At 48.7% G+C, this 20,614-nt stretch overlaps 1 protein-coding gene across 2 annotated transcripts in view; it reads left to right on the forward strand.

Moving 5' to 3' along the window:
* LDLRAD4 (low density lipoprotein receptor class A domain containing 4) overlaps positions 1–20,614 on the forward strand; it is a gene marked incomplete at its 5' end in the record, with an annotated part of 330,675 nt that overhangs the window by 299,387 nt on the left and 10,674 nt on the right. The window contains 2 exons of one of the 2 annotated variants that reach the window (XM_081096897.1): positions 3,240–3,309; positions 14,825–14,979. In XM_081096897.1, the coding sequence (XP_080953023.1) occupies positions 3,240–3,309; positions 14,825–14,979 (225 nt within the window). Of the gene's footprint in view, positions 1–3,239; positions 3,310–14,824; positions 14,980–20,614 lie in introns of those variants that run through there. The other variant, XM_081096896.1, reaches the window with a different exon arrangement.

Consider the following 20,614-nt stretch of genomic DNA (forward strand, 5'->3'; position numbering starts at 1 on the left):
CCAAACTTACATTAGTAAAATCAGCCATCAAAGTACTCCTTTTAAAGACGCATATTTAAACACAAGGAGGAAAGATTCCCTGAATGCACATGTTTTTTTACACTTTTCTACTTGCACGTTTTTGTTCAGCAGACTTATTTCTTCTCACGCCCTTCTGCTGTGCATGCTGCCATTTTCCCTGAATTAGGGGGACAGAAATATTGGCACTTATTTAAAAGGCCCCCGTGATCCACATATCCTCATGACCAGCTTGAATAAGATGTTTAGGGGGGTGGGAGAAGGTGGAAGAGGGTGTTGGGGGGGAACAGGGTGACGGACAGAGACTTGACTTGAGGTGGTGAACAGTACAGTGTACAGATGATGTGTGTGGAATTGTGCACCTGAAACCTGTATAATTTTGTTAACCAGTGTCATCTCAATAAATTCAATAGAAAGGGGAAAAAATAGTATGTTTGTCATGAGTTTCTTCCCAAAGCATTCTCCTCAGGCTGGTGCTTAAAAGGGAATAGGAACGAAATTAAAACCACCACTTGGTGACTTAGCCCCACAGCCCTTCGGTGAATGCGGGGAAGTGGTGTAGTGCCGAGTTAACCAAGCGGCAGGCAGGCACGCGTGACACACAGCCCCGTGGCTCTGACGGACACTCACCTCCGCCCCGAGAACAGCACAGCACATGCCAGCCAGCCTGCTGCGAGGTGTGGGCAGTGTTTTGAAAAGAAGGTGTCATCCATAAAGTCAAAGACTTTTAAAGTGACTTGTAAAAACAGATTAAACGCTGAGCATGATTAAGCAGAATGAACAAGGAGCTTAATTAAGACCAATTTCCCATAACCCAAATGCCCAGTTGATGAGGACGCTAGCCAAACAAAATAAATGTGTAAGGCAGAGTGAAATACCCTGCAGCCATTAAAAATGAAAAATATCTTGATTTTTTAATCCATGAAATTTGCATTTTAAATAATAGTCCCCAAAGAGGACTATTTGCCACCATGTGAAAATGCTAATATGTCTATTAGCAAATGACAGAACAGATTTTCAAGTCCCGTATGTTGACAAAATCTCAAATTTTCAATGATAGACCCGCATGACAGTCATATGCAATCTTGTGAATACCCCTCTCAAAGGACCTGATTCCAGAGTGATCTTATCACCACGACTAACCTGCCCAGAAACTGCCATTTCCGCACAGCGAGGACCCAGGGCTGCAGGACCGGGGAGAGCCCAGAGGCCCAGCTCGCAGCAGGAGCGGCTCTCCATGCTTCCTGAGGCCAGCTGTCCTCGGAGGAGGGTTCCCTGAGCTGGGAGACCAAGCCCCAGCCCAGTTGCAGGAGCCTGGCCCTCTTCATTCACCCAGTTACGTGACTCTGAGCAGAAGTCTGGGAAAAGGATAACATAAGAGAGGGGAGTTACATTTTAAATACGGAAATGGCTCCAGAAAAATCAGGCTGTCTTGATTGGCATATGCAAATGTATACAACTGTTAATTTTCCTGCTGAAATTCCCATGTCTTTTATCCACATGAAATCTTGGGGAAATCTTCTTGGTGATTCTTTTGTTCCTTTCCTGCCCCCTTCCCCCCACCTCACCCCAGTCATTAGAACATGAGAGAGTGGTGTCTTCTCGCCAACCTGAGGACCAGAGGTGACATCAGGCCCAGCCACTCTCCTTGGCCCCAGGTGACAGACAGCAGGGACCAGCTGCTGACGTAACTATTCTTGTTTCTAATGCTGGCAGTAACCAACAGTTTAGTTTTGCTTTGACAACTCCTCCTACAGCCAAAACTATTGTTATGGTCCACATCATTGCTATTTACCCTAAATAAGGAAAAACAAAGGCTATTCTGGTCACAGAGCAGTGCTTGTGGCTGGGGTTATTTGCAATATTCCCGTGGCATGCTGCCCTTTTCTCTGAGGCCACAGCAGGACTTTTTCGGTACAGTGTGGTGACAGACACCGAGCCTTCTCTGAAGTCTCTGCACACAGCCCAGGGCATCAGAATGCGCTGGAGATGTTTTATGCACACATGAACCGAACTGGTTAGACCTCGGGGGAAAAGAGGCTGAGCTTGCACAAAATGAACCAGGAAAAAGCGCCCTCCTGAGATATGGCTCTGCTGTAGTGTTTGAATTGCCTTTTCTCATTACCTGAGATTGTTTTTCTGCAATTTCTGAACCTTGTAAACTAAAATTGCACAGGAAGATTGAGAGTCCTGACTGTAGAGGATTCTCTGGGGAATATTTGTACTACCATGCATGGAGACATAATGATGGAGAGAGAGAGAGAGAGAGAGAGAGAGAGAGAGAGAGAGAGAGAGAGAGAGAGACAGAGAGAGAGAGAGAAGCAGGGGGAGAGAAACTGTGAGTGTTTCCTGCTGTGGTTATGGCTTTGCCAGTTGCCAGTGCAGAGCATAGCTGCAGGAGCCACGCACGCTGCTCCCATCAGTTAGAGACTCTGGGGAGAGGAGGACCCAGAGGACAGCCCACAGCTTGGCTCCTGCCGTGAGGGACACAGCGTGCGCTCTGAGCCCGGACGTGCTCTTGAGGCTGGATTCACAGCAGAAAAGCATGAGTGGCTAAGCGTCCCTGCCTGTTTACACATGCTGCTGCATGCTGCCTCGGTAAGCTCTCCCCCCACCCTCTCTCCATTTCTTCAACTCTGAAAGCCTCTAGCAGAAATCATGGGGAGAAATATTGGATTGAGATTTGTAGATTTCCTCTTTCTCTCTTGTCTGGTTTGATATTTGCCTGTTAAAAAGATTATTGGACGTAATTGAACCAGAAGATGATCTGTCTAGCAGCATTCCACTCATCTGTGTGTGTAACATGTCCCGTCTGAGGCCACGCACAAGAAATGCAAACCAATAATTGCTGTGTGTGGCTGTTTAAAACCCTGGGTGTTCAGATGCTCTCAGGAGTTCAGCCCCTGGACTTGTTATCTGCTCTGTGACACCAGCGGCTTCCTGCCGCAGAGCTCCCGGTTTCTGTGGATGGCAGTTGATAATTGGTAGCCACAGTCTGCGGTCGGAGCCACAGCATTTGAGTCTAGCACCTGGGCTGGGCCCCGCTGATACAGTAGAAAGACACACACACACACACACACACACACACACACACACACATCTCGCTGGCTATAACTGCACCTCTGAGCTGCCTGGAGAGGAGATTGCCTGAGGCTGAAGGGATGCTTTGAACTGGGGGGGGCAGCATCACGGTTGGACTCCCCCTTGCAAAGGACTCGATTATGTCCAGTGACCACCTGAGCAACAGCACACTGAAGGAGGCCCCGTTTAAAGACCCGTTCTTGAAAAGAGGTACACTTCCAGAGGCCAGCTGTGGTGCTGCCTGCTCTCAGCGGCTGGTGTGGTTGCTCTTGGAGTTCAGGCTGAGGATAGAATTGAGAAAAGAAGTTTGTGTCTCCCTAAGTGGTGGTGGGGGTCGGGGTGGGGGTGGGTCTGTCAGCTCTGAGAACACTTCGGGGCTCGACTCTCTTTAGGAAGATGTATTTTGGGCTTTTTCATTTTTTTCCTCCTCTGTAATCATTTTGTTTATGTTGGAGATGTTGTGCATAAATACATAGGTTTGTTGCTTTGGAGTGTGGGGTTCTCAAATGCTCTGTGAGTGAGGTTGAGACCTCCCCTGGATATTGTTACTCACTCGTGAGTGCTTTGTTTTCACCCTGAGTCACTAAAAACAGCATTTTAAAGAAAAGATGCATTCCTCAGGATGTGGGTGGTTCCCTGGGTAGTTTCTCAGGCACCAGGGCAGTAACAGTTGATGTTAGGAAAGACCTGTGACTCTGAGAGGGAGACAGACAGGCTGACTGCTGGCCAGGGAGCACTCACAACCCACTGCTCTCAACTGTGAACAAGACAGTTCCTGGTGCAGCTGTTATTTTCTGAGACACTTTTCTAATTTAATAATGTGGGGCTGGGTGAGGGTGGACTTCAAATGAATTATATAGAGGGAATTATGGTTTTATCCAGGTATCTCTTCCCATTTATAGCCTGGCAGAGGGATAGACTTTTCAAATGTCCTAATTGCTCTTGCTGCTCTGCTGTGTTTTCAGAAAATCCTGCCAGTTATCTTTGGAACATATTTAGCTAAATTTCTTTGTGAAGAGATCACGAAACTCTAGATTCTGAAATGCATAGTGGGAAGTTGTGTTGGATGAGTGCTTAGACCTCAGTAAATTAAAAAGATGTTGTTCTAGCCAGATGGACTCACAGTATCTGCATTCTGGGGATTAAATGGTCAATCTGATTGTCTCTCACTAGTACCTGCTTGCCAGTGCCATCAAAGGCACCTGGCCTCGGACCAGAGTCCGGCAAATGTGCCGGGGCCATACCTTGCCCTCCGAGGGCCCTGTCCCATTTATGCTCTGCTTTCATCTCTCCCCTACAGATCATAGGAACATCCCCACTTTCATTATCATGCAAAACGTTCATTATAAATATGTGACTATCAGTAGGATTCTATACACAGGTCACTTGTAGCAGACCCAGGCTCTTTCCAGGGACAGTTCACCCCGTCTAGAGGAAGCAGCAATCGTTGAATAATTGTTACAGAATATGAAAACTTTAGCAAAACTTTTCTACTAAAGTCATCAATAAATGTTTAGTGGAATATGGTTCTGCGCTAGACACCGTTCAAATATGACTTGGTCCTTGGGGCCCCTTCCTTCAGGGATTACTTCCTCAGTTACCTGTAACGAGCACCGGCCTGTGCCAGGTGCCTGCTACCTGCTGAGGATGCTACAGAACAGGATGCTGTCCCAGGGCTCACTGCATGGGGGAGGAAGACCGGAAAATTGGGCACCAACAAGACAGTGATAAGTGCTGTGCCAGGGTTCAAATGCATGCAGAGGAGCCCCCCAGGGGTAGAGAGCCCATCAGCAAGGAGTTAGGAGAGACGTTCTAAGGAAGCTAGCGCTGGGAGTGACCCAAATCTGGGTATTTCCAAATCTGGGTGGCTCTTTTCCCCTCCTGTTGTTCTGCTTGTTGTAGGATAGATCAGAGTAGCCAACCCACCCCGAGGAAAAGAAAGTTCAGAATACAGGGTGGGGCAGAAGGAGGCTTATTTTACAGTTGCTCATGTAGAAAATAATACAATAATTAATAAGTAATAATACAAGAGTAAACTCTGTTTCATGTACTCACAACCGTAAACCTACTTTTGCCCCACCCTGCATATAATATAATCGTTACGATTACAGCTCTGACTCTTTTGCCTTCTGACCTTCAAGCTGTGAAGTTATTCTTATAGCACAGGCTGAATTCCCCGACCCCTCAACCAATGAGTGTGAATTTTCATTCAACCATTAAAGTCTCCGAGAGTATTTTTATACTAACAGTTCACAAACTTGAGACAGTTATAGTCTATGTGGATCCCAACTCCTGCCCCCACCCATCTTCCTGCCCCCACCGCCCAGTCTCTGTAGGATTCGGGAAAGAATCCACTAGCCTTTAGGAACGTTCAGCACTTTAAAAAGTGTCACAGAGCCATAAATAAAGAGTAAGACACCCCCAGGCTGTCATCTTCTCACCACACCCATCTCTGCCCAGGAAGGCAGAGAGGAAGGCAATGCAGGCATCCATTCACTGTGCCTGAGCCACGGTGGGGGCCTAGGAGAGCTCTGGAGAGAGGGGCTGCCTGGATGGTGCGCTAGCCCTGGCAGCTGGCCTACCCCCCCCCCCCCCGGAGTGGTCTCTGTTCCCAGGATATGCTGGCACTTGGGGGGAGTGAGGGGCAGTACCTCATGGGGACGGCCAGGGTGGGAGATGAACCCCTGGGGTGCTGTGCAGGGATTGCGGAGAGCAGTCAGCGCTGTCATCGTATTCTGCATTGCAACTTTTCTGATGCTGCCAGGTGTTTGCTTGGATTGGTGGAAGGAGCGGGCTGTTGGGAGGCCCAGAACCTCCCCTGTTATAGGGTCAGAAAGGGCATAACTTATGTATCTGAAACTTAAAAATAATCACACGTTTAGAAAGTAGGACTTCTGTGAGGGATGCTTTATTCATGGAGGAAAGACCAAATGGAAGATGGTGTTAACCAGACCACAAATAGAAATGAGTGTTATATTGGGAACCTAAGGTGGTAGAACCACACTTCCCCCAAAGTTCTTTAAAAATAGTACAGACGCTCATGCCTCTCGTATGAGTCAGTGCAGCTCTTCGTTGGACCAGGGAATCGACCCACGGGCCTCACACAGCCCCCTGTTTCTGTAATTCTCCGCTGCGCATCTTGGAACCTCTCGGAGATGTTTCTATAAAAACACAGAGATGCCATCATCACTGTTGTCACTGTCACCGGTTTACGGTAATTATGTAAGGTGGTGTGATGCCTTCCTGTACACTTAAGGATAGATTTATTATAAAATTTCTGGTGTTTGGGTGGCACTGACTCATCCATTGCAGCGTCAGGAGCTGTATAGCCCCCTGAGAAGAGGGAGAGTGTGAAAATTTGACTTTGGCCTCAGATTCTCTCCTTGCCTGGCCTGCTTTTTGACGTTCTTCTGTTGATATCAGTAGCTATTGAAATCAAGGAAAACTGACTCAGTGGGCTGTGGTCAGAATCCCTATTGGGCATATGACATTTTGGAAATCCCAAAGTATCCCTGTTATTCTCTCAGAACTCTACCATTCCTATAAATTTTTTTAAACTTTATTAAGTTCATTGAAATTCATTCTCCTCTTAGCCTCCCCTTTCCATCCCATCCCCTAAAACCAAAGCTGGAATCGGGTCTTGAAGGGAGAGGCTATCGGCATTCTCCCTTTCTGTGCACCATTGCACATAGCCTCTGAAGGGCCAGATGTAGGCAGACCAGCGGGAGGAAGGGCAGCAAGGCCCAAGTGTAGTGGACAGACTGCAGCTCCACAGGGTGGGGTGCCTGGGTTCCCCGGAGCAGTAGCGTGCATGCACCTGTCTGATAATATGCCTCTCCGGGCCTTGTCCAGAGAGTCCCTGTGGGGTGGGTAACAGGCCTCACTGCACCTTCTGCTGCCCTGTGCACAGCCTTGCACGCTGGGCCTTCAAGCCTGGAGCACATGGAAGAGAAATGGGTACAAGCTGGGAGGGTATGTGTGTGTGTGGCGGGGGGGGGGGGGGGGGGGCATGTGTACGGGAATGTGTGGCCAGGAGCTGCCACCTTGAAGGGATGGTGGGTTCAGCAGGAAGTGGAGAGGGCTTGGCCCGCCTGAGTCTTGACTGTGTACAGGGCACTGCTGGTGAGGTCCCTGGAGCCCTGGGCATGTCTGTGGTTGAGATCAGAAACACAGAAATCTTGAAACTAGAGACTCTGAACAACAGGTGTGCTGAATTTCATCTGATACATTCAGAGGTGGGAATGCAGGGTTGTTGAGGGTTTTTTTAAAATATAAAATTTATTTTACTTGTCCTATGAAAGTTCTTTTCTTGAGAAGATGTAAAATTAGGCCTTTGGCAACATGGTCGTGTTGGGCGCTGGCAAAACACTTTGGGGTCCTGACTGCCTCTGAGCAGTCTCCATGTAGGGGTGGGGGACTTGGAGGGAAGGTTCAGGAATGGCGAGAGACAAGGATCACCGATCACAGTTATTGCAAAATGTATAGACAGAGGGGAGGAGGGCAGCTGGGTTTGTGGGTCTACAGCTCCCTCCCCCATCTGCCCTTCCCATCTGCCATCCAGGCTGCCGATATCCTGTGGTGCTATGGTCTTGACTGAATTTGCTCTTTGTGATGCATTTTTCAGTAGAATCTTCCTGTTTGGAGTGAGAGAGGGTGTGGGAGGACAGGCATGGGAGTTGCTTGTATTCCCCTCGTGAGCTTGAGTAAGGTCTTGAAGGGAGAGGGTATTGGTAGCACAAGACTCTGGGGTCCAGAAGTCATCATGCTTGCTTCCTAGAACCCTCTCTCTGTTTGCACGAATTCTCACTTTAAGAACCCTCTGGCCCCTCTTGGGGGAGTATTTGTAGCCCCAAAGAGAGTAAAAGCTTCGTTTTTCCAGTTGCTCGTGTTCAGGAAAAGTCTTGTCTTCATTGACTGATGTGGCCCAAAGTTCAAAGCAAAGGTCTGCTGCTCATTGGATGGGGGCTGCAAGGCTCTAGTGGGGCTCCGTGCCCGGGAGCTTCACAGTGTCGCATGGATCCCCGATGTTGGGGCTTCAGGGAGTGCCACAGGTGACCTTGACATGGAGCCAGGGGTCAGATTGCAGCTGCTGCTTCTGTGCCTGATGAGGACGTGGTTGTTAGGACAGTGGCCTTTGGGACCTGGGCCAGTCCTGCAGGAAAAGCTGCCTCTCACGCTGGCCCGAGGGCTATAGTAGCTCAGGCTCTGATGGGGCTTCTGTCACCCAGAGTGGCCAGCTGGGCTTCACTGCTTGCCTCAGTGAGTGGCGCCCTGAAGACCCAGTTCTGCCAAGCTCTGCCCTCGCCCTGCCCCAGGCAAGTTCAGCGCTTCAAATGCCTGTGAACCCCTAGGGTCACTGTGTGTCATCTGTCATAATGCACCTGCTGTGGCCATACTCATGCATGAAAACTCAGGACAGTGGCCCTGGAGCTGTTTCAACCACATCTCAAATCCTGGCGTCTGCGATGTCCCCAAGAAAGCCAGGCTGCTAATGTTTGTACTGGAGTGCCTGCTGTCAGTTGGTCTAGACCACCAGTTCTCCAAGTATGGCTGAACCAGGGGTCCCCAAACCCTCCCAGGGTGCCAGTGAGGCCAGATCTTCTTCATATACCTTAACTAAAACAATATGTCACAACACATTGAGAGTGAAGCAGAGAGGAGAATCCAGCTCTCTTCTGTTCAGACAGATATTAAAGAGATGTGCAGAAATATAATGAAATGCCACTCTTGCCCTGGCTGGTGCGGCTTGGTTGGGCATCATCCTGTGTACCAAAAACTTGCCAATTCCATTCTGGTCAGGGTATATGCCTGGGTTGCAGGCTCCATCTTCGGTAGGGGGCATGCAGGAGGCAGACAATGGTTGTATCGCTCTCACATGGATGTTTCTCTCTCTCTCTCTCTCTCTCTCTCTCTCTCTCTCTCTCTCTCTCTCTCCCTCCCTCCCTCCCTCCCTCCCTCCCTTCTTCTCTTTCTAAAAATCAATTTTTAAGATCTTTAAGAAAAAACAAAAGGAATGCCACTCTTATCACTAATTTTTTTGTTTTGAAAAATACAGTTATTTTATCAAGTGATATATGTTAGCATATAGTGAGTGTATTTTTAATGAATAAATATTTAAAATTTTCCATTCTAATTTCAAGTACGGGAAATATCGATAGACATCATCACACAAAGCTCTTTGGGAATAATCAGTCACTTTTAAGAGAATGGAGGGATCCTGAGACCACAGTACTTGTGAACTCTGGTCTAAGCAGATCAGGAGGGTGGAGCCGAGGAAGGAAGTGCAGCAAGTTTGGACACATTGGGGGGTAGGTTGGGCCTTCCAGGTGCCAGCACCTCCCAGCAGGCATGGCATGTTGCCAAGAAGCTGGTAAAGTGCAGCCCAAGAGCAGGACGTCCCCTGGGAAAGAAAGATGGTGGGACTATACACTGTTTCCCACAACTGAGAACTTTTCTTGCTTTATCCTTGCTTTCAGTGAACTTTTTAATATGACATTAGATCAGAAGATTCATGCCTTTCAAACAGTATTAAATGTGCTATCTGCTGGCTCAGATGAAAACAAATCAAATCCAGAGTGAATAAAACATAAAAATGCTAACTGCAAAAAACTTAGAAGAAAAATATTTTAAGAATATTAGAGACGACCTTTCTAATCAAACAGGAAGTGTAGAAGCCGTAGAGGAAAGAGAGACAGTAGTTGATGACATAAAAATTTATATTTCCTATAGAGAAACTCATAGCAAAATTTAAAGAAGTGAAGACTAGGAGAACATATTAGCACTACATGTAACAGACAAAGATTTATAGCCATAATATGTAAAGACTGCTTACAAACAAATGAGAAAACTATAAGCTAATGTGATTATGAAAAAGAAAAATATAAATTACCAATAACCATAGGGAAAGATCTAAAATTACCAGAAATTGGGGAAATACAAGTAAAACAAGATATGTATTTTTGCCCATCAGATTTGTACAAATGAAAAGGGTGAGTGTTCATTATTAACGAAGATGTGAGGAGCACCTCCTCTTGGCAAGGGCCTTTTTATAAAGCAGGGTATCCGTAGCCATCAGCATTTAAAAGGAATATCCTTGATCCAGAAATTTCAATTTTAGGAATCTTTCCTATAGGGATACTTACAAATGTGGGTCAACACACACATTGATACCCACACACATATGCATGTACACACAATCTTTCAGTCATAATAGAAAAAAAAAAAGAAGAAGAAGAAGGAACTACCTAAACATCCATCAAGTGGAAAATGTAAGGTCTCGTATATTTGTATTCTGGAATAATGGCCTCCATAAAGACTGAGGTTGGTCTATATATTCTTGTTTAAGATGTTTGTGATGTATTACGTGAAAAAAACTAGAACAATGTTTGTACAATGATTCCATTCATTAATAAGAAGAAAGCCCTTATTCAATAGGCAAATGTACAAATACACACAATGGGTGAACTGTGCTCCCCACCCCCAGGACAGCATGGCCCATAAAGGGGAACTTTTACATTATACACTATTTCATTCTATATCGTTTAAGTTTTAAAGGTCATTTTTATAATAAAAATCCTTTTCAAATGGAACGCAACAAATATGCCCAAATATGTCCATAGACTTTGAAAATATAATTGGATTACTCTGCTCTGAATGGGTATCTGCATCGCTTTCCATATTCAGGAAAAGATGACCTAGGACAGTGGTCGGCAAACTCATTAGTCAACAGAGCCAAATATCAACAGTACAATGATTGAAATTTCTTTTGAGAGCCACATTTTTTTAACTTAAACTATATAGGTAGGTACATTGTTATTAACTTAATTAGGGTACTCCTAAGCTGGCCTTTGCTAAAAACGTCCTCAATCTGATTGAGGTACGTTCGCTGAGGTCGACCCCTTCCAACTCTCCCATCCACACTCGTCTTGTATACTTGTTTTGTCTATCTCCTTTCGTTCATCCTGTCTATATGTCCAAACCATCTCAACATACCTTTCTCAATCCTCGACACTACATCTTCTTTCACTCCACAGCGTTCCCTGTACGTGCGCGCCTGCACGTGGTATTTTGTGGAAGAGTCACATTCAAGGGGCCAAAGAGCCGCATGTGGCTCGTGAGCCGCGGTTTGCGGACCACTGACCTAGGATGACATTCTGCAAGTGGAGGGTTAACCCATGAAGACTTTGTGTGAGATCCTTCACTGTAGTTATCACTTTCCTCTCTTCCCATGGCTGTAAAGCAATGAAGTTTTCTTGGGAAACAAAACCATTGTCAGTTTCAGGGCTGGATTTAACCTGAAAGGCAATTTATGAACACACTGCTGTTCATCCACAAAGTAAAAATAAAGGTTAGTAAAAAAACACAGTATTATGGGTTCAGGCTTTTTTTTAAATCCTCACCTGAGGATATGTGTTGTTGTTTTTTAAGTGATTTCAGAGAGAGAGGAAGAGGGGGAAGAGAGTGTGTGAAACATGCATCAATTGCCTCCCTGCACACACCCCGACTGGGGATCTAACCCACAACCTAGGTATGTGCCTGGACAGGGAATTGAACCTGCATCCTTCTGGTGCAAGGGACAACGCTCCAACCCGCTGAGCCACCCGGCCAGGGCTGGGTTGTCTTCATGCTGCCTTGGCCGCCTTTGGCCTAAGCAGCATCAACTCCCTGCTTCGGTCAGTGACTGCTTATCACTGCGGTGATAGTCCTTGGGTTGGCAGCTCACCCCTCTGCGCATATCCTCACAGCTCTGCTGAGTCGCCCTCCTTGTGTCCTCTGGCCCATGCAGGCCTCAGTCCTGTCAGCAGTAGCTGTCCTCACAGGGAGCACCCCTGCGCAGGTGGAGCCATGCGTCCCAGAAGAGAGGTCTTGGCCTCAACGTGGGTGCTCCAGACTCATTCATTGATGAAGTCACTTAACTACCTGACAGGCACCGACCCAGGCCTGACACCAAAAATACAAGATAAATAGAAGTAGGTTTCTGATCATAGTTTCCTATGAGAGACAGACAGTCAACATCTTATAAGTAGCAAAGAAAGGGATCCAATCACATGGCCACACAGGCACCATGTGACATGGGCACCAAAAGACACGGGATGTCCTGGACATGGAAATGTTATGTGCAAAGGCAGGGTCATGAAGGCAGTGTTTCTGGGTTAACAAGCATGTCACACATCCCACAGCCTGTGAGGATAAATGAGGTCACATTTATATCTGTACCTCAGATGTGAAGGTTCCTAGTCTATTCCCTCGGATTGAGAGAAATTTCAGTCTTTTCCAGGAGGCTCCTATCATGTTCTGATAGTCCCTGGGAGAGACTTGGGTGTACATAAATTCCCCACAGGAAGTAGACGCTGAAGCCCTCGGGGATGAACTGGGCACCCAGGGCCTCCGGAGGCCTTGCCAAATCAGCCATTAGACCTCAGGGGTATCCAGAGCGGTGACACTGCCAGCCTCTAGGCCAGTGGTTCTCAACCTTCCTAATGCCACGACCCTTTAATACAGTTCCTCATGTCGTGACCCAACTGTAAAATTATCTTTGTTGCTACTTCATAACTGTAATTTTGCTACTGTTATGAATTGTCATGTAAATATCTGATATGCAGGATGTATTTTCATTGTTACAAATTGAACATAATTAAAGCATAGTGATTAATCACAAAAACAATATGTAATTATATATGTGTTTTCCGACGGTCTTAGGCGACCCCTGTGAAAGGGTCGTTTGACCCCCAAAGGGGTCGCGACCCACAGGTTGAGAACCGCTGCTCTAGAGCCACTCAGGGCATTGCTGCCTGAACCTCCACAGTCAGCCATGCCCACTGGGATCTGCCCTTTTACTGCCAGCTAGGGGTGTACCCAGCAAACCTGCCTGGCCTTAATTGCTCCCCACCTGGGGCTCAATAGTTCAGTTCCCTTACACTCAGCTCTCCATTCTCTAAGGCGCACCTCTGAACCAACAGCCATACAAGCCCAGTGCCAAGTGCAGTCCAACCCAGTCCAGAGGGTGCGATGTAAATCTCCATTCCATCAGGTGTGTGGGGGCCAAGGACAGGAGTGGAGGACACTGTTACAGGGCAGGACATGGCGGAATTCAGGAAGACCCTCCATCTACCCCCATCCCGGCCCCTGCCCCTCTGTTCCCAGGGTGTGGATGGTGGAGGCACACAGCTGCAAATACTGGGGGGAAGGTGGTACCCAGGCCCCTTTTGCATCATCCCAAGTGTGAGCCCATAATGCTTCCCATAATGCCAGTGGCCTGAGTCCTGCTGCAGCAAGGGTGTGCATTGTGCACATGTGTACATGTATGCACATGCCTTGTATGCATGTGTACCCATACAGGCATGCATTTGTATGCATGTGTGCATTGTGCCGTGTGTGTGTGTCCATATGTGCTTTTGTGTGCACGTGCATGTGTGCATGATGCATGCATGTATATCTGTGTGCACACGTATATGTGTGTATGAGTGTGCATGCCTGTATGTGTTGCAAGTGTGACGCAGTAGCATAGTAGAGAGAGCTCCCCCCCTTTCTCTTGCCCTTCATTGTACCCCACACCTCCCCACTTCACAGCAAAAGTTGGGCACTGTGCTCCTCGCCGTCCTCCTGAGCCTCTCACCTTTTAACGTGATGCCCCTGTGCAGACAGTCACTTCCTTTTAGCGGGTGGGAGAACAGGCAGCCAACACTCAGCAGAGCCACGCGCTGGAAGCCAGGAAGCAGAAAGTCCGGGTTCGCAGCTGCCCTTGAGCACTGAGCCTCTGCTCCTCCCTGCGAACCGAAGGGCTTGAACCACCTCCCTCTCTACTTGCCAACTCACTGTGCTGTTCTTCCAGAAGTAGCTCCTTGGCGCTACACTTGTGTGTGAAGCATGTGTTAATGGCATTTAGACCATCTCTTTCATGGCAGTGTCAGAACCCATGGTGACCCGGCTGCTCATAAAGTGTGGTCCCCGCGGAGTTCAACACAGTGGAGATGTATTTTCTAAATTAACTGGTACTTCCAAAGGCAGCGGCTTTGAGGAAAGGAGGTTGGAGTACTTTATCAACATAGGTTTTCTCTTCAGTGTGTACCATGTGGGTCCTGTATGGATGTGCTTTGGGACACTCAACCATGAAGATGGGTTTAACTTTCTTAGAGAGATTACACTGGGAGGAACAGCTTCAGTTTTGAGAGACTTTCTTAACTCCCCTAAGGGTGTGCGAGTCATTCACAGGAATAGAGTTTAGGTAATGAAGACGCTGAGCTTTTCATACCCGAGAGATGGCCCTTAAGGGCTCACCTGCTCAGTAGGGCAGGGGTAGCCTGTGTGTCCACCAGCCTATGGCGTACGCACTGGGCTGGTCTTTGCATTTCCTGTGTGAAATGCTGTCAGTTACAGCGTAGCACCTGCAGAGGTCTCGTAGGGCCAGTGGAATACATTTTCCTCTGGTTCTTCTCATGATAAAATTGCAAGACAGATTTGTCTGAGCACAGGGTTAGGCTGAGACCGCAGGCCGGCCTGGGTCTCCTTTTATTTAAATGTTGTTAGAATGTCGACGTCTGGCAGTGGCCTTGGGCAGCAGGCCTGGGGAAAAGTAGCTTCTCTGTCATGAGGTTCCCTTGAGGAGCAGATTCGTGCAAGGGGCCTTCAATGCCTGGTGGTTGTCATGGTCAGAGTGCCTTGAGGAGATGGGGTCTGGGGAGCTGAGTGGGGCACGTGGTCAACACGGTTTCCTCCTCCTTCGCAGCGGAGCTGGAGTTCGCCCAGATCATCATCATCATCGTGGTGGTTACGGTGATGGTCGTGGTCATCGTCTGCCTGCTGAATCACTACAAAGTGTCCACGCGGTCTTTCATCAACCGTCCGAGTCAGAGCAGGAGGCAAGAGGACCCGCTGCAGCAGGTAAGTGTGGGCCTGCGCCTCTTCTGTGCTGCCCAGGCCTCTAGCCCAGGCTCCAAGAGTGCGGCCGGGTGCCCGTGAGGGCCACGAAGCAGGGCAGCCTCTCGTGTCAGCCCACCGCGGCTCAGGAGTACGGGAAACTCTCCATCGAAGGTCACTACACTCATGGGAAAGCATGTGCATCCTGAATGTTCAGCTCAGTGAATCCTCACAAACTGAGCGCACCCGTGTAACCTGCACCCGAGCAGCAGAGGGACAGGAGCAGCCTCTAGAAACACACCCAGGCCCAGGCGTGCCCCGCAGAAGGTCACCACTGCCCGGAGTCAGTACAGATGACTTTCACCAGCTTGAACTTGATGACAATAGGCTTATACAATAGGTGCTCTTTGGCGTCTGCCTTCTTTCGCTCACATCACACTTCTGAGATCCATCTGTGTTGTTATGGAGAGACCTGTCCTTGAATACATGTATGCTATTGACCTGTATTTGTAAGACTCTGAGGAGGTCAACAGTGCTGGGTGTGGCTGGAGGGGCGGGCGGCGGTGGCACAGCGAGGGCTCGGGCCTCCTCAAGTTCCTCAGGGCGGGTTGGTTTGTGATGGGCTTACAGAACAGCCTATAGTAAGGCTCTTCAGGTTGGTTTTTTAAAGTTTCTAGCTACTTCTGAACCACCCTCCACTAGAAAATAAAACACTGATTTTCAGCTTAACTGCTCTGTGATCTGCACCTGGTAGACCAAGGGCCACCGGAACTTTCTGTTCTGAGCTAGTTTTGCAAACTATGATTCTGGCGGTTTTTATTTTATTTATAAATACATACATAAAAGAATATATATATATGTATATATTCTTTTATTGATTTTAGACAGAGGAAGGGAGAGGGAGAAAGAGAGAGAGAAACAGCAATGTGAGAGAGAAACATGGAGCAGTTGCCTCCCACATGTGCCATGACTGGGGATTGAACCTGAAACCTTGGTATGTGCCCTGACTGGGAATTGAACCCACCACCTTTTGCGGTACAGGATGAGGCTCCTACCAACTAAGCAACCTGGCCAGGACTGATTCTGGTGATTTTTTGTGAAAAGCGTGGGAATGGGAAATTTAGGTGCTTATAAATTGTTGGCTTTGGTGGTGGGCAAAGGAGGCAGAATTCCCGCATAATATGAGCTTCTCAGAGTACGTGTCAGGACCAGCGCTGTCTGGTACCTGGCTTAGGGAGACCATCGTGAGTGTGCGGTACAACTGGCCTGGTGGGTATGGTGCAGCCCAACCCAGGGCCCCTGGGACCTCTTAAGAGGTCAGAGTTGTGCTTCACTGAGGCTGCAGAGTGCCATCAGTTCTGCTGTCCTCATGGGTAGAACTCAGGTTTGCCAAGGGTTCTGTGCCCATGGCATGCAGAGAGAGAGAGCAAAGGGATGGGGCTTTTGTGTGCCACCCTTCAGACCTACAGAGCTGCCGTGACAATGACAAGAATCAGTCCTCTTGCTTTCTCTTGTCCTCTGCTGTCCCCTTCCTCCATCTCACCAGATCCCCAGCTCGGTCCACAAGTTAACCTGGCTTTCATCACACCACGATGGCTTTCCTGTGGGACCCCTGTTATCTTGGCAACCTGGCACCTGCGGGGTCCAGACTCACAGGACACTGGTGTCCTGAGCCGGTAGATACCCCCTCTCTTGCCCCCCCTCCACACAAACACACTCTGCTACCTGAAGGAGAGAACCAATTCCTCTGAAGTTCTAACACAAAATACACGTAATCGTCCTGAGTTTAAAGAGAGAGGACAGATACAGCAGTAGTTTTAGAACTATAAAAGAATCAGCCAGCATTGCTTTGCCTGAGCCTTAATGCGAGGACTATAAATTCCGACCCCTGGCCTTGGGGAGAAATAGGTAAAACTATCCCACTCGTTATCACCATCAATAGGCAGCTCTCAAGTTTCTGGGCAGTACCTGCCATGAATGTGTCCAAGTTCCCCAGCTTACACTTTCTGCTTCAAGCCCCAAAGTACTTGGAGCCACTGCACTTGGGCAATTCGGGTGCATTTGCCGTTGCCCAGCCTGGGCCCCACCATCCCGTCCTCCCCTCAGGGTTGCTTCAGGGATCATCTTTCTGCCCGCTGCCTCGCCTTGCCTTGGATAGGAGAGGTGGCTCCTTCGTCCACACCTCAACACAGACCTGGCCAGGCCTCCTCTCACTGTCCCCAGCCATTGCTGCCTTCACGCCTGCTCACTGGTCTCTGTCCCCAGACTGGGAGCTCCCTCCCAGACAGTCACTCTGCGTAAGGACCAGCAAAGAGGGGTGGCAGGAAAACAATTTTACAAAAAGAGAAAATAAAAAATGCAAGTGTAGTTTTACTTGGGATGTGTGTTCTGCTTCCCGTGGGTAGTGGGCCTCCTGTTCTTGAAATCAAGAAAGCGATGAAGTGACTTCCAGAGGTTCCTGCAGGGCCACCACTGCATGGCAAGTGAAGGTAATCAGCAGCTAAGAGCGTGTCTGCAGAGGTCTGATCACCGTCTGTGTCTAATTTCATTAATAAACGCTTGAAAGTTCTGCCCCTGGGAGCTCAATATGAATGCTGTTGCTTCCCAAGGCTTGAATTTTCCTTCCCAATAAAATGGGAATGTGGCCATCGTGCAGCTTAGCAATAGCCAGTGATGGCGAACCTATGACACGCGTGTCAGAGGTGACACGCGAACTCATTTTTTTTGGTTGATTTTTCTTTGTTAAATGGCATTTAAATATATAAAATAAATATCAAAAATATAAGTCTTTGTTTTACTATGGTTGCACATATCAAAAAATTTCTTTATGTGACACAACAACAGAGTTAAGTTAGGGCTTTTCAAAATGCTGACACGCCGAGCTCAAAAGGTTTGCCATCACTGCAATAGGCTCTGTTCAACGTTTCACAAGCTCAAGATATAGTTTTTACACAGTGACCAAGACAATTCAGGCCCAGACGGTAGCTCCATTTCATGACTAGGACCATTAGCCTAGTTCAGTGGTCAGCAAACTGCGGCTCGCGAGCCACATGCGGCTCTTTGGCCCCTTGAGTGTGGCTCTTCCACAAAATACCGACTTCTGCGCATGGGCCACACAGTTTCAGTCGCACTGTACATGCGCACCCGCACATGGTATTTTGTGGAAGAGCCACACTCAAGGGGCCAAAGAGCCACATGTGGCTCGTGAGCCACAGTTTGCCTACCACTGGCCTAGTTTATAGTCAAAAGAGGAAAGAGAGAGGGTGAGGAAGCAACTTAACTTCTCTCCTGGACTCAGATAGAAATCTCACGTGGGGTCCTTTGGCCCAGAAGGTGCTTCCTCACCAGGCTTCTTGCCTCCCAATTACCTACTTAGAAATGCCAATTCCCTGCATGCAGCCCCGGGAGGGCAATCGGATTCACTTCCACTCATGTCCCCAACCAGCGGGGATTTGCCCTCTCAGGGACATTTGACGATTTCAAGAGACATGTTTTGGTCAACTCAAGTCGGGGAGTTGTTACAGGGATGCTCTAAACATTGTGCAATGCAGAGGGCAGCCCCACAACAGAAATGACCTGACCCCAAATGTCAGCAGTGCTGGAGTGGGGAGCCCCTGATCTTACGGGTACTGGACGCCACCCTTCCCAGAGGCACTCGCTGTTGAAGAGGATGCCTGTTCATATAAGTGGATCTCTCATGGCTTCCACAGATTGAACACTTCCCAGCAGCTCGGCAGGAAATGTTGGGGGTCCACAGAGAAATTGCATGTTCAAGACGGTCCTAGTCTAGGAGTCTGCCTTGGGAGTAGTGTCCCTCCAGCGGTTTCTCCCTCCTTCATTCATTCGGTCATCCACCGGACAGGAGCCAGGCACTGCCCAAGATAACGAAGAAGCAATGCCAGGTGTCTTGCCATGCTCTGCCCTTGCCCCGCCCCCACCCCCGTCAGCGGCATCCACTGAGCTGATGCTAACCGGCATTTTCTCAGCCTCACTGGGGGAGGCCAGGGGTCTCCAGCGGCCATTTGTGTGTGCGCACTGGGGTGTGTAGCAAGTGGATATAAACTATAGGAGGGATTTGGGATGGGGCATGAGGACTCGGCATGGGCACTTTCAAGCTGCCCCTCCAGAAAGGTGGCTCTCCCTCCACATCCCTAGGTGAGTGCCTGTGCCAAGCAGCCTCCTCCCCTAAGGGGCCTAGAAGAGCTAGGTCCAGGCTTGGCTGGCAATGGGGAAGGCCCTGCCCTCACTGATAAAGCACAAGTGATGGCCTCTGGGCTCCCCGTGGGGTGGTGCAGATTTGTGCCCACTGGTGAAGATGGATAGGTGTTTGCGGTGGCTGCTGTGCATGTGGTTTCGTGTCTGTTGTCAGAGCCCCTGAGTGCCTTTCACTTTGTCAGCATCTAAACCCTGCCATCCCAGGGGCCTGCGTGGCGGGGGCTGCAGCACCCAGCTGGTTAGAAGCTTGTGGGTGTAGGTCCCCACTGCCGGCCTCCCTGTGGGTGAGCCTGTGCATCGCTGGGACCCACTTACTTCTGGGGGCCCTTTGGGCCTATTTGTTCTAGAACTCTCTGAGGTCTCCATAAGCATGTTTGTAAAAGGTATATTTATTCTAGATGCTGTGAGAAGGATTGGGCATCTAATTTATCGACTTCTAGGTAATTTGTTTGAACACTGTTGGTTACATTTATTTGTCTCTATTTCTGCTGGAAGACTTGGTAGTCAGGATGGAAAAATCAAAGACAACAGTTGGGTGTGTTTTGAGAAGGAGGCTTGCTGAGCAGGTAGATGTTACGATCTGGTTGAGTAAACTTCACTACGCTGGTGGAGCTGCCCGCTCCTCCCTAACGGGCTTTCCACCAAAGCAGAAGCAAGACAGGTTAGTAAGGTAGGGTCTCAGCAACTCGGAACATCCTGGTTTTCACAGGATCTTCTCTGGAAAATGGTGGGTTGTACCAGTTGTCCAGGCTTGTCTGGATTCTGGAAGGTTTTCTTTGTGTGATGCCCTCATGCCTGACTTTATCACGCCCTGTCTTCCTCGTGCAGCCCCTCTCTCCTGGTTTCCTCCCTTCTCGCTCCAGCAGTGCCTGCTGCAAGAACATCTCTCTCTGTGCCAGGTCCCCTCTGCCCAAGGGAGGACTGGATGGAGTTTGCCTTGGCTGAGGCCGGTCAGCTTGCATCACCACAGTGTCCCCGAGGTGCTGTTCCGGGGAGTCCAAGGGATGGGATGGCGCTGGCTCTGACTGTAGTGGAAGCAGCCATTTCTGAATGAAAATGAAATTGCAGGAAAAGTGAATGCTTTAAGTAACGGCGAACAGCAGTGAGTGGGCTTGTGATGTAAACCCGATGTGTTCTTTCTGAGGGAGCCCAGGCTTATTTTTCAGAGCCTGGTTTGTGTGATTTCAGAGCTTTGATACTTTCTAGATTATTATTCATTACCTTAGGTCGCCAAGTAACAGGAAAACAGTAAAGGGCATAAATAATCCAGACACAACCCTGAGAGAAGTTTACACCAGCCTTTCTTGCCACAGCTGGCAGAGGCCTGAGCGGCCTTCTCCAACACCCTGTACCCAGCCAGCCCAGGGCACGGTGGACAGTGGGCAAAGCCAAGGTGGCCAGCCATTTGCTGAGGACCAGCAGCGAAACAAGAACATTTACTTAG

This window comes from Myotis nattereri, assembly GCF_964212035.1.
Source record: "Myotis nattereri genome assembly, chromosome: 8".
Lineage (NCBI taxonomy): Eukaryota > Metazoa > Chordata > Mammalia > Chiroptera > Vespertilionidae > Myotis > Myotis nattereri.